At 37.4% G+C, this 11485-nt stretch overlaps 1 protein-coding gene and 2 long non-coding RNA genes across 4 annotated transcripts; 2 read left to right on the forward strand and 1 right to left on the reverse strand.

Moving 5' to 3' along the window:
• Positions 1-7: 7 nt before the first annotated feature.
• On the forward strand, positions 8-815 carry LOC106537325 (uncharacterized). The gene is made up of 2 exons (XR_001312635.1): positions 8-298; positions 379-815. It is a non-coding gene; the product is annotated as an uncharacterized LOC106537325 (long non-coding RNA).
• Positions 816-939: 124 nt separating this feature from the next.
• On the forward strand, positions 940-2220 carry LOC106537326 (uncharacterized). 2 transcript variants are annotated; one of them, XR_001312636.1, is made up of 2 exons: positions 940-1800; positions 1878-2220. It is a non-coding gene; the product is annotated as an uncharacterized LOC106537326 (long non-coding RNA). The 2 variants fall into 2 exon arrangements; XR_001312637.1 differs by having other exon boundaries at positions 1881-2220.
• Positions 2221-6635: 4415 nt separating this feature from the next.
• Positions 6636-11436, reverse strand: LOC106537327 (cytosolic purine 5'-nucleotidase; the record flags this gene model as incomplete). Its single annotated transcript, XM_014034711.1, is given in 12 exon segments — positions 6636-6965; positions 7068-7155; positions 7246-7422; positions 7716-7776; positions 8561-8612; positions 8696-8866; positions 9339-9405; positions 9496-9603; positions 9674-9709; positions 9790-9873; positions 11209-11262; positions 11343-11436. Coding segments are annotated over 11 exon segments (991 nt in total), but the record flags the coding sequence as incomplete, so codon positions are not given.
• Between the last annotated feature and the right edge of the window lie 49 nt (positions 11437-11485).

The following is an 11485-nucleotide window of genomic DNA, read 5'->3' on the forward strand; positions in this document are numbered from 1 at the left end:
GGGGGGGGGTGGATGTGTGGCTCTGAGCATCCCTCAGTGGCAGCAGGTCGAAAAGGGGGGGAGGGGGCCCTTATAGGAATGCATGGCCCTTTCAGTTCCCCCACCTCCTTTTTTTTAGCCCTTTTTTCTCCCTTTCCTCCCCCCGTGGAGATTAGGTGTCACTGCTCCTGTGTGCGTCGTGTTCGAACCCTGCTGTAAAAACTAAAAAAAAAATAAATTAAAAAAAGGAGTGAAGAAGTTGCTTTGTTTGTTGGGATGACCTCTGAGACGAACCGACCAGAACAGAAAAATGCTTCAGGTGGGGAAAAAAAAACAACATATATTTAATCAAAAGTTTTAATCTTCAGTTTTTAAAAACTCCTGTTTCTTTTTTTAAAGTTTGCGTGGATTTATGAAGCAGTTTGAGAGATTTCTTTGTCAAAGCGAGTCTTTAAAAATAAAGCAGAAGAAGACGTGAGCCACTTGACTGTGTGAAATCCTCTCTGAGTGAAGAACGTGACTTGTTTGGGCTCGCTCGCAATACTGGCTGGGAAATCCTGGAATGTGTGGAATGGGGGACGGTGGTGCTTCTGCAGAGTTATCTGACTGCACAGAGCAGCAGTGGAGCCCAACATGTCAGTGTGTGTTTGTGTGTGTGTGTGTGTGTGTGTGTGTGTGTGCAGCTTTGAGTGTGAATCTGTGAATACAAGCTGATTGCACTTTATTAATTAAAAAGCCAAATCTCATCAAAGAAGTGTTTTTGCTGCAGCTCATGTTCAGAAATGATTTGGACTCCCCTCAAATGATTTCCTTTAAATAAACAAATCAAAACCTCAGATTTTGTTTTTTAAAAATGTCATTTTTTAATGAATATTTCAAGTTTTAATTGTTAAATGCACTTTGTGTGTGTGGTTTTTTTTTTTTTTTTACTGCTGTGGTTTGAATAAAAGTGAAATAAATCTGATTTGTTTTGTTGGTATTTTCTTCTAAAACTGTGCTTTAAAATGAACATTTTGTGTCCATTTTAGCTTTAAATCATTGCTCCAAACCTGATTAATTTAAAGCAGAATCCAAAGTAAGAACAAGCTGTTTGTTTGCATTTGAAGAGGTCTTTAATGCATTGTTGTTTCAAAGATGAAATCAATAGTGTGGAAACAAGTTTTGCATTTTTAATGTGAGCAACTACCACTCTTTTAAAATCAATTTAACATATATTTATAAACTCTTGCAGCAGGTAGAATTGTGTTGTTGTTCTTAAAACTTGTTAAACCTTTAGGAAACTTACATTAACAACAGGGAAATGATGTAAATATCTAATTGTTTTAAATGTTTTCCAACATCAGTAAAAAAAAAAAAAAAGCAAAGATCAAATATTTTATTTCATGTGATGTGTTTTGTTAAGGCATTGGAGGAAAAAAATGAATTTTTGGTTGTATGAAAGTAGTAAATTACATTTAACCAACCATCATCCGGGCTGCATAAATTAGAGGAAATAAAGCACAAAATGAATTAAATAAAATTCCACTTCCTGGTTTGATGAGAGTGTAATTTTTCAAGCAAACTAAAATACAAATTAGTTTTTCTTTTCCATGTTTTTCAGCTCATGTTTAAAATTTGAGGCCTTCAAAATAAAACTGAAAAAGTTCCTTGATACTGTTGCCTTTTCACTCTGATTAATTAAAGGTTGGTTGAGAGAAACAAAAGTCCAGAATCTGATCCTTTGATGCTCCCGAGGCTCAGAAGTCGTCTCACTGAAGGGAAAGCTGTGTCTCTGTGTGTTTCTGCTCCATAGTCTCACCTAAAGGGAGACAGATTGTCTCGGTAAGAAAAAGCTTTGCAGCTCTGCCAGGCAGCAAATTGCCTTTATTTATATCTTCACCTTGCTCTCTCTGTTTCAGCAGGTTTTGGGGGCTTCTGAAGCACTGTTTACTGCGCTCAGGAGTGAGAGCTGGGCTTGTTTTCAGACTAAACATTCCCAGCGTGGCTGTGACATTTGAAATGTAAAACTTAACCCCTGGATCTGTTTTCTGCGCCTCACGCAGACGGGCAGCAGTCTGCTTGGTTGGGCTCATCGTGTCTGTCTTTAAGGGGTTTAAAAAATAATTTATCTCAGTTAAAGGCGAAAGCAGTGAAGCCCTCTGTTCCTAATATGTTGATCTGTGCATAAATGCTGAAATAACTTCACTTCTGTTCTGATCTTGTCACATCTTTGAAATAAAACGTGCAGGTTAAACTCCAAAACATGCAGCTCAGTTTGGAGTAGTGTGCTGTAGAGGCATGTTGCAAAATGAAGTCAAAACAAGAGATTTTACATTTCCTGTGATAATGCAGTTTAAGTGCTGGAAAAATGCTGAAACTAGCATAAAAATAGCTTTAAAAATGTGTCTGGAATTATCACAAAGAAACAGAAAGAGCGTGTTTGCTGAATAAGAAGCTGAAATTGTTACAAAAAGGTAGATTTAGCTGAAAAAAGCTTGAATTAGCTAAAACACAAATTAGTTTTTCTTTTCCATGTTTTTCAGCTCATTTAAAATTTGAGGCCTTCAAAATAAAACTGAAAAAGTTCCTTGATACTGTTGCTTTTCACTCCGATTAAACACATAAAACGGTTGAAATTAGCAGAAAGCAGCTGAAAAAAGGTCGAATTAGCAGAAGAATAGCTAGATAAAATCAGCAAAATAGAAGCCGAAGGAAGCTAAAATAAGTGCAAAAGTTTTAAAAAAAGCTAAACTTGTTTATAGGATGTTGAAAATTCAGTTTCAATGAGAAAAACATGGCAGAAAATCTAAATATATCAAAAAGTGTAAATTTCTAAAGCACTAAAAGTCATAGCTGAGATGTGCTAAACGTTTTGATGTTTAAATTGTTGAAATAGCACAAAAATTATAAAACGAGATACGTGCCAACAGAAAAACTGATCTCAATGCTTAATAGTTTACTTTAATAATGCTTTAACAATTGTCTGAATGTTTAAAAAGCATTCACACAAATTAGGAACAGATAAAACAAAGCAGTTTGGTGGTGAAACACATATAACTCAGCCCTCTAGCAGCTCTATAGCTCAGACACACATCGCAGTAAAAACACCATTTCACAGTTTAAATGGGTCAGTTTGATCTGACACCTTTGGAAGGTTTTATACAAACGTAGTTTAAGTTTTATGTATTTGGAAATCTTAACTATAGATGTTCAATAAAGCGAGCGATGATCTCACAGCTCTAACCTTTCTCATTTTTACAATATTTCTACATATTTTACAGTTTACACATCATAATGTTGGCCTTTTATTCAGCCATGACTGTCTCTCACTGCTGGATGACTTCCTCTTAAACCGTCTGAAAAAACACAGTTCAATTGTATCTCGTTTTATTTGAGTTCAGAATTTGTCTTTACAATTAAGAGAAAGGTCTTGTTAACTTTAAAACATATCAGGGAGTGAGAGACATGGCGTGTGGTTACCAGAGTCAGCAGCTTTAATATTTAACATTTGCTATGGTTTAAATAATGTTTGTCTCATTCTCTCATTCAGATGATAAAATAAAAGCTTACATATATGAAATAATCTCTTTTTTTGGTGTTTGATCAAACATGATGCTGATTTTTGAGCTGTCTGGTAGCAGAGAAGTGATCTGACGACAGATATTAACGTTTAGGAGAGATGAAACAAATCCGGATTTGTGCAGGCAGGAAAATAAAACAGGACAAAACGAGCAGAATGATCCGGCAGCAACAGATCCAGGTGAGCAGCAGACAATGGTGACGGAAATCCAGACGGACCAAAATAGCCTCTGATACAAGAACTGACATCTTCTGGGGAAACGTGCACGTGTGAGTGTGTTTACAACAAAGAGGCGCTGTTAAATGAAGGGGAGGGAGGTGTGTGTGTGTGTGGTGGGGGGTTTCTGGTGATATTTGGGGGCAATTTTAAGACAAAATGCCTACCTTTGGGGACAACTGGTGCATTTGGGGACAAAGTTGAGTCCCCATTTGGTTTAAATGCCATTGGTGGGTTGGGGGTTGGGTTTAGGACCAAGGTGCGAATTGAGTTTAGGTTAGTTTTAGGGTCAGGTAGGTACCTGTGAGGTTAGCCTTAGGGTTTGTGGGTTAGGCTGTAGAAATGTAATGCAAGTCAATGGAATGTCCCCAACTGGATAGCTGTGCAAGCATGTGTGTGTGTGTGTGGAGGGGGTGTGGGGGTGGGGTACCTCTGGTGTTTACATTTAAAGACTGAAACAAAACCCTTTCGGCAGCTAAAATGTCTCGTCATCTTACTGTTCAGCAGGAAGCTGCTTCCTGTCAGGAGCTGAAATGTGTGGCAGAGATGAAGGCATTAACGCGTGAGCTGTGCAATCAGGGTGATTTCCTCCTGCAGAGAGTGAAATAAAAAGCACAAACAAGCAGCGCCTGCATGATGTGTGTGTGAAAGAAGACTGGATCATTTCCTGAGAGGGAGAAAAAAAACCTCTCGTACATAATCACACATGAGCTCTGACATCATACCATAAGGAAAAGGGTGTGTGTGTTTGTGTGTGTTAACTCTCATAAAAGCAGTAGAGTGTAAACCAAAGAGTGTACCACAGGACCACACAGGACTGTGTTTCTGTGTGTGTGCCACCCTAATCTCACACCTCATTATATCAGTACTTTTGTTGATTAATTCACTCAGGGTTGCTCATACAAACACTGTGACTTCAGTAAAGTAAGATGAGTTAATTGGGGCACATGCAGAAACATGCAGCAGCTGAAGCCGTCAGATTCGAGATAAGAGGCTGGATTTACTGCTGCAGGTTTTCAGGCTGCCTGGCGGGACAAAGACTGCTCCTACTCGAGCATAAAGGTGAGTGTGTTTACAATAAATATAAAGATAAACTTTAACCTCTGAGAAAATGATCCTCAAGTCTGCTGCCGAGGGGATTAAAGGCCACCTAGTGGACAGATGATGTATTGCAACAGGAAATGGTCAATAAAAATTACCCAGACAACCCAAATTTAGCTAAATATCTGTAAAACTGACTGAGTTATGAGTTTTTAAGTGTTTGTTGATTAGCTGTGGTGGCCATCTTGGATTGGTTTGACCCTAAAAGTTGATTAAAAGGCGTCAGGGCTGGCCTCTATAGGGCAGTATAGGTAAAAGCTGAGGGTGCTGTCCATATAGGGGGCGCCACAAATATTAGATGTAAAAACAAAGAAGTTATAATTTTTATCAGTGTATAGTTGATTTAGTCTGTAGAATAATAACTGGTTACTCAGGTTTGGTAAGTTGTTCTGTGGGTTTCTCAGCCTGCTTATGGTGGTGCAGAGGACATTTCATGTTAAAAGTATGATGCAGTCAAGACCAACTACTGGTGCTCAGTGTGTAAATAGAAAACAAAATAAGGATAATGGAAGTTTCAGTTCTGATCTCAGATAAAGTTCAGATTAAAGTCTGATTTTCAGTGTTCTACCTTTATTAAATACAGATTTTTTTATGAACCCTAAGAATTTAGTAAAAAGCTCTTTAAATGACTGGAAAATGCAAAGTTTTGAGTGGATCTCTTACAAAATTTTCTGGAGGCATATACCCCTGGACACCCCCCTTCACTCATTAACATGATGTTCCTCGTTGCTGTCAGCAGATGTCGGCAGTTATGAGGTAGACTTCTGGCATTCTGCTTCAAATGAATTATATTGTTAACTGATTTAAATTCCTGATTTATAAAGATAAAAAATCATATCAAAGACAAACTTATTTAGTTTAGTAAACTGGCAGTGATATTTAGAGAATCACACAACCTAAACTCTAGCCCAGGGCACCACCTTGGCTAGGGCTGGCCCTGGTCGTTCATGACAGGTTTTGCTAACACAGCAGACAAACACGAGCCTTCAGAAAAAAAATTATAAATTACTTTATTTACAACAACATTATAAAGATTTTTTACTTTTGTTTATTGCATCAGGAAAATTGAAGTGAGTTCTTTCAGAGACAGTACTATTACAAATGTTTTTACACAAAAATAAATAAGTTTTTGATTAAAGTTGTACATGTGACAGATAAATACTTCAAACAAGTTGAGCTAAAAGAAATAAAAAAAGGAAAAAATTGTATAGGTCTTCTGGACGGGTTCAAACGTTTCGTCTCTCCTCCAACAGACTTCTTCAGTCTGAGAGTTTCAGGCAAAATTCAGGCTTTTAAGCACTGCCTCCATGTGACTGATACTCACATCACATGGCTATCGTTGACACCTAATTAACACCTATTGTTAACAGGGCATGGAGTGACACTGGCAATAGCAGCGCTGTAGGAGGGGGACAACTGAAAACGGAGGCCTCCACCTCTGTTTAAAGATGGACGGTCTTTCTTCACAAAAATGGCTGATGGAGAAAGAGAATAAAGGAAGCCATTTTTGTGAAGAAAGACCGTCCATCATTAAACAGAGGTGGAGGCCTCCGTTTTCAGTTGTCCCCCTCCTACAGTGCTGCTATTGCCAGTATCACTCCATCCCCTGTTAACAATAGGTGTTAATTAGGTGTCAACGATAGCCATGTGATGTGAGTATCAGTCACATGGAGGCAGMGCTTAAAAGCCTGAATTTTGCCTGAAACTCTCAGACTGAAGAAGTCTCTTGGAGGAGAGACGAAACGTTTCATTAGAGAAGAACCCGTCCAGAAGACCTATACAATGTTTTTCTTTTTTATTTTTTACCTGGATTACTGAGATGCACAAAAGAAATAAGAACCTTCAAATGAAATATTAATGATAAATATCAGAACAACCCAACAAATGATGTATAAATAAATGTAATCCTAAAACCATTACACAAAAGTTTATATTAAAAGTGCATTTTGCACCTAAAAACACACGTATTTACAAAAACCTTTTTTTCTTTGCTATTGTGAACCTTTTGTAGCATTTTAGTTCATATCCAGCAGAGGGCGCAGTAGAGCCAGTAAAGGATGCAGCAAGCCCTTCTTCTGTGTTCAGGTGCAAATATTTACCTTCATCGTGTCTTTATCACAGGAGAGAGAAACTTTTAACTTTAATCTTAACAAAACACAAAGCACATTTTAATTAATTAAATAAAAAAAGCACAATATTATAAAAAGCAAACCTTAGTTTCTGTTTGTCACCACACCGTGACTGTTCTGCTCTGATGAAGCAACTTCTGCAGAGTTTTGAGAAGCTGCCTCATGGGGCATCTGAAAACAGGAAACATAAATCACCATGAGAAGACCTGAAAGGACCTACATGCACTTGGTGGCTGTGGATGAAGGAGGGGGGATATTGACCAGGACTGGGGGAGCCATGAAGAGGTAATTAAAGGGGTACTGCAGCAGGTTGATGCAGGTGGATGAGTACAGGTCTGCGTATCGAATGAGCTGGCTGGCGAACAGCGTCTGCGTGTAGCCACTGCGCAGGAGACTGCCCATCTGCCCATAGCAAATGTCCATTCTGTAGGTCAGGACCTGCAGAACAGCACAGAGTTCAGCTGCAAGGATCAACATTCAGAGTGTTACTCAACAAAAACCGTGCAAATACTGATAATGTCACAGAGAACTTATTGATTTCATCTGTCTTGCAAACAAGTCAGAGTTGCTTCAAATAAACTGGTTTTGGTGATTAATTAATAATAAATAAAATAGTAAATGCCATGATCTCCTCAGGAAAATTAAAACAATAAGCTGTCCCATTTACATGTCTTTTTTAAAAACAAACAAAATACACAGGAGAAGTGATGAAGCTGTGTTTTCATGCTTACAGTCATTCTTGTTTTGATGGCACTGATGTCCGGACACTCTTTGCTGCCACTGTCCAAATGCCTTTAATAAATAATAATAATAATTAGAATTAGAATAATAATCAGAAAAATAAGAAGAATTCTTTCAGTGGTGCAATTAGATAGAGAGGATTCTATCCATGAGAAAACGTATTTGCTTATTTTTATTCACAGAAAATAACATAAACAAAAAGTTATTTTAATTACTTAAATATTATAGCAATTAATTGCAGTTATTTATACATTTATTAGACATTTATTCCTCTGTTTGCGCAGAGTCATTTTAAGAGTAGAGCAGCAGCGCCCCCTGCTGGGCAGCAGGAAACACAGCACCTCTGATATCAAATTCTGGGCCACTGTATAGATAGATGTTAGAGCACATTCAGTGGAGCACAGGTTTGTTTATCATGTTTATTCAATCTGACATCTTTATTTTATGACTTTTTCAGTACCACTTTACAGCAAGACTCTCCTTATAGATGGCTTATAAATAGTTTATAGATAGGTTGTTAATTCATCTGTATCACCTTTTTTCTTTAATATTTATTATAAACAATGACACTTAGTTAGGTAAAGAAAAAGTGCAAACATATTAATCTTTTTGTTAGTTTGCTCAAAAATACATAAATATTCAATAATTAGGTATACTTACCACAGGGCTATTAATAAAGGCATCACATGGTAACAATAATTATTTTCTATAAACTCTTTACCACTTCTACAGTAGCTGATGAATCATTAGTTGTGAAGCTTCTGTTCACTGCTGATTTAAATCATTTATTTAACAATTGAAAAGCTGCTAAACAAACACAGATAAACAGACTTACTTGTAAAGTTCAGCTAAGAAGACGTCGAGACGTTTCAGCTCCTCAAAAACAGCTAAAATAACAAAAACCAGTCATCAGGCAATGAAGAGGTCAGGAAACAGAAAAGGGTTGATGAACAACATTAAGTCTGCTCACCTCTTTTTTCCTCCCACACCTGCAGCTCCTTGGTGAGCTCAGGTACGACCAGGAAAGTCTTCCAGCCTTGACGCTTCTTTGACTTGAGGATGTCTCCAAAGATGTGGTCTCCAACGTAGAGGATGTCTTTCCCACGGACATCCAGCAGGTCACAGATGATGTCTGAAGAGCCTGCAGAGGAAAATAAAACAGGCACGGTATTTTAAATGTACAATTATTAATTTATCAAAAAGAAATGAATGAAAAATTTAATATTTTATAATTAAATTCAAGGACATAATTGTATTTTGACGTCGTAATTTTTCAAATTTCTGACATTTAAATTCTCTGTTCTGGTATTTTACAAGGATCAATTTTATTTTTGAAGTATTCCAGCCTTCCTAGTTGATCATTTGGTGTATTTTTTTTACATGAGAAGCAACACCAGGATTTTGATGATCAAAATCCCTTAGTCAGACAATGCAAGACCAAGCCTTTATAAAATAAAAATGATCCACTAAACTCAGTGTTTCAGTAGAAAAATTGCTTTAACCAAGATTAAAATGTTCAGGATATGCAGAGCAACTTAAGTGGACATATAGTTATTTTAATCCAATCAGTTTATTTGAACAGAAACAATAAATGCATCTGAGTTTGACCTCACCTCCGGAGTAAACAGTCCCATGCTGCAGGTCTCCGGTGTACGTCCCGATGCGTAGCTTTCCTGTGTTCTGTGTCCAAAAATACATCAGAATGGCTTCAAAACGTACAGACAGCCCGTTTCTCAAAACCTCACCGGGGGGGGGGGATATTGTTCCTACCGTGTCCACTTGTCTCAGCACCGTCCCGTCAGCAAAAAACAGAGGCTTCCTGGTGTCCACAACAACAAGGTCAAAGAAGGAGCGCCAGGTCTTCCTGGGGTATCCGGCCTGCAGAGAAGGTTAACGTTAAATCGAAGGGACTTATTCGAACACGTCTCAACGAACCAACCTGTCTGACCTGTGTGTAACCTTCAAGCAGGTACTTCATGATCACCTGAGAGAAGACGAGGAGAGAAATTAGAAACAAACAGGGAGAAACTTCAGTCTGAGCTCAGTTAAAGCTGAAGAACTCACCTCTGTGTAGTTGTAGTCACTGTTAGTGGCAAGAAAAACCTTCGCCACCTCTTTGATTCTGGTCAGGAGCACAGGGATACCAGGCTGTGACAAACAAACAAAAAACATTAATTTTTTTATCTGTTCATTTAGGGATGCACCGGTATGAAAATTTGAGCCGATATCTATATCTAATTTAATCATTGCTGTTACAGCCAATAACCGATATTTACCGATATTACACAAACACACAAATTACATTACACACAGTAAAAATGGAGTGTTAAACTTTCAGTGTTAAACTTTTCGTAGTTAATTTGGTGTTAATTCACAGAATTAATTTCATCAGTGTTGTTTCAACTCTGGACAGTGTTAAATAAGCTCCATCCACTGTTAAATCTTGATTAACACTTAACAGTGTTGTTATTTAACACAATGCAGTGTTGAAAGAAGTATTCTGAAAAGCCCCGCCTTCTTCCTCAAGGACCTGAATTTTCTCAGCAAGGGATGCTGGGTAATCTTGTAGAAATTATGGGTTTGCTTGGTAAGACTGTTAAAAATGTTTATAAATGTAAAAATAGTTTTTCTGGTCAGTTTTCTTGTTCAATTTAGTTAGTTGTTAAGTTTAGGTTTTGTGTTATTGTCCACAGATCGACACGAGTGAGAGGCACTTCCTGGTGTGTGAAGGTTGACTCTGTTGCGCTGCTTTTCAATTGCATGACCAGTGTTAATACAACACTTCAAGAGTTGATTTTAACTCTAGGATAGAGTGCACAACTTTGTGTACTCTGACTCTCACTGTGTAAAAAGGAAAATAAAAATAACAACAGTATTACACAATAAAGTGTACTTTTAAAGTAAATTTAGTGTAAAATTAGCTCCAGAAAAATAGCAATATTACTCTGTAGAGTGTAAACAAACTATTGTGAAAATAATTTTACTCGTTACTTTGTTGATTTTGATACTAAAATGACTCAAATTAACTCTGAGAATTTAACACTGGCTGTAGAGTACATTTTACACTAATTTTGAGTGGGACCAAATATTATATGAAACAGAGTTAAATTCAACTCTATAGGTGTTAAAATGACACTTTGTTTTTATACGCACAAGCACAGATGGGTCTTTTTTTGATACCACAAATAAACAACCAGACCTCTGACATGGCTCCCTACTTCAGTTATCCCTGGCTGCACAGCATCATTATCACTATCATGATCAAACAGATGCTGCTCAACCAACCATCTCTCCTCCCAAAACAGAAACACTAAGCTAAAAAGTGGGAAATCAATATTGGACGTTAATATCGGTCCAGTTTTACATATCGGACCGATACCAATATTCTAAAAAATGACCAATATCAGCCGATACTGATATGAATGCCGATATAATGTGCATCCCTAATTTAACTCATTCTGAGATCTCAAACAGAGTACTCACATCTTTGATCACATATTTCTCCAGATTCTTGATAGTTTGATCTTTCAGGATTCCCTATAAAATATTTCATGATTTTAATATTTTTAACACAAATTATGACATTAAATTCAGACTGTGGTGTTAATGTAACTCACCTTGTCATGAACAAAGTCCATTGCTTTCCGGACATCCTGAAACATGCTTCTGTAGGACATGAACAGGTCTCCGTGCTGGAAACCTTCATCAAGGCTAGAGGTGGTTTTAACAGTAGAGGAGCAAAAGATTATATATATATATA

The sequence above is a fragment of the Austrofundulus limnaeus genome, unplaced genomic scaffold, assembly GCF_001266775.1.
Source record: "Austrofundulus limnaeus strain Quisiro unplaced genomic scaffold, Austrofundulus_limnaeus-1.0 Scaffold2249, whole genome shotgun sequence".
NCBI classification, from domain to species: domain Eukaryota; kingdom Metazoa; phylum Chordata; class Actinopteri; order Cyprinodontiformes; family Rivulidae; genus Austrofundulus; species Austrofundulus limnaeus.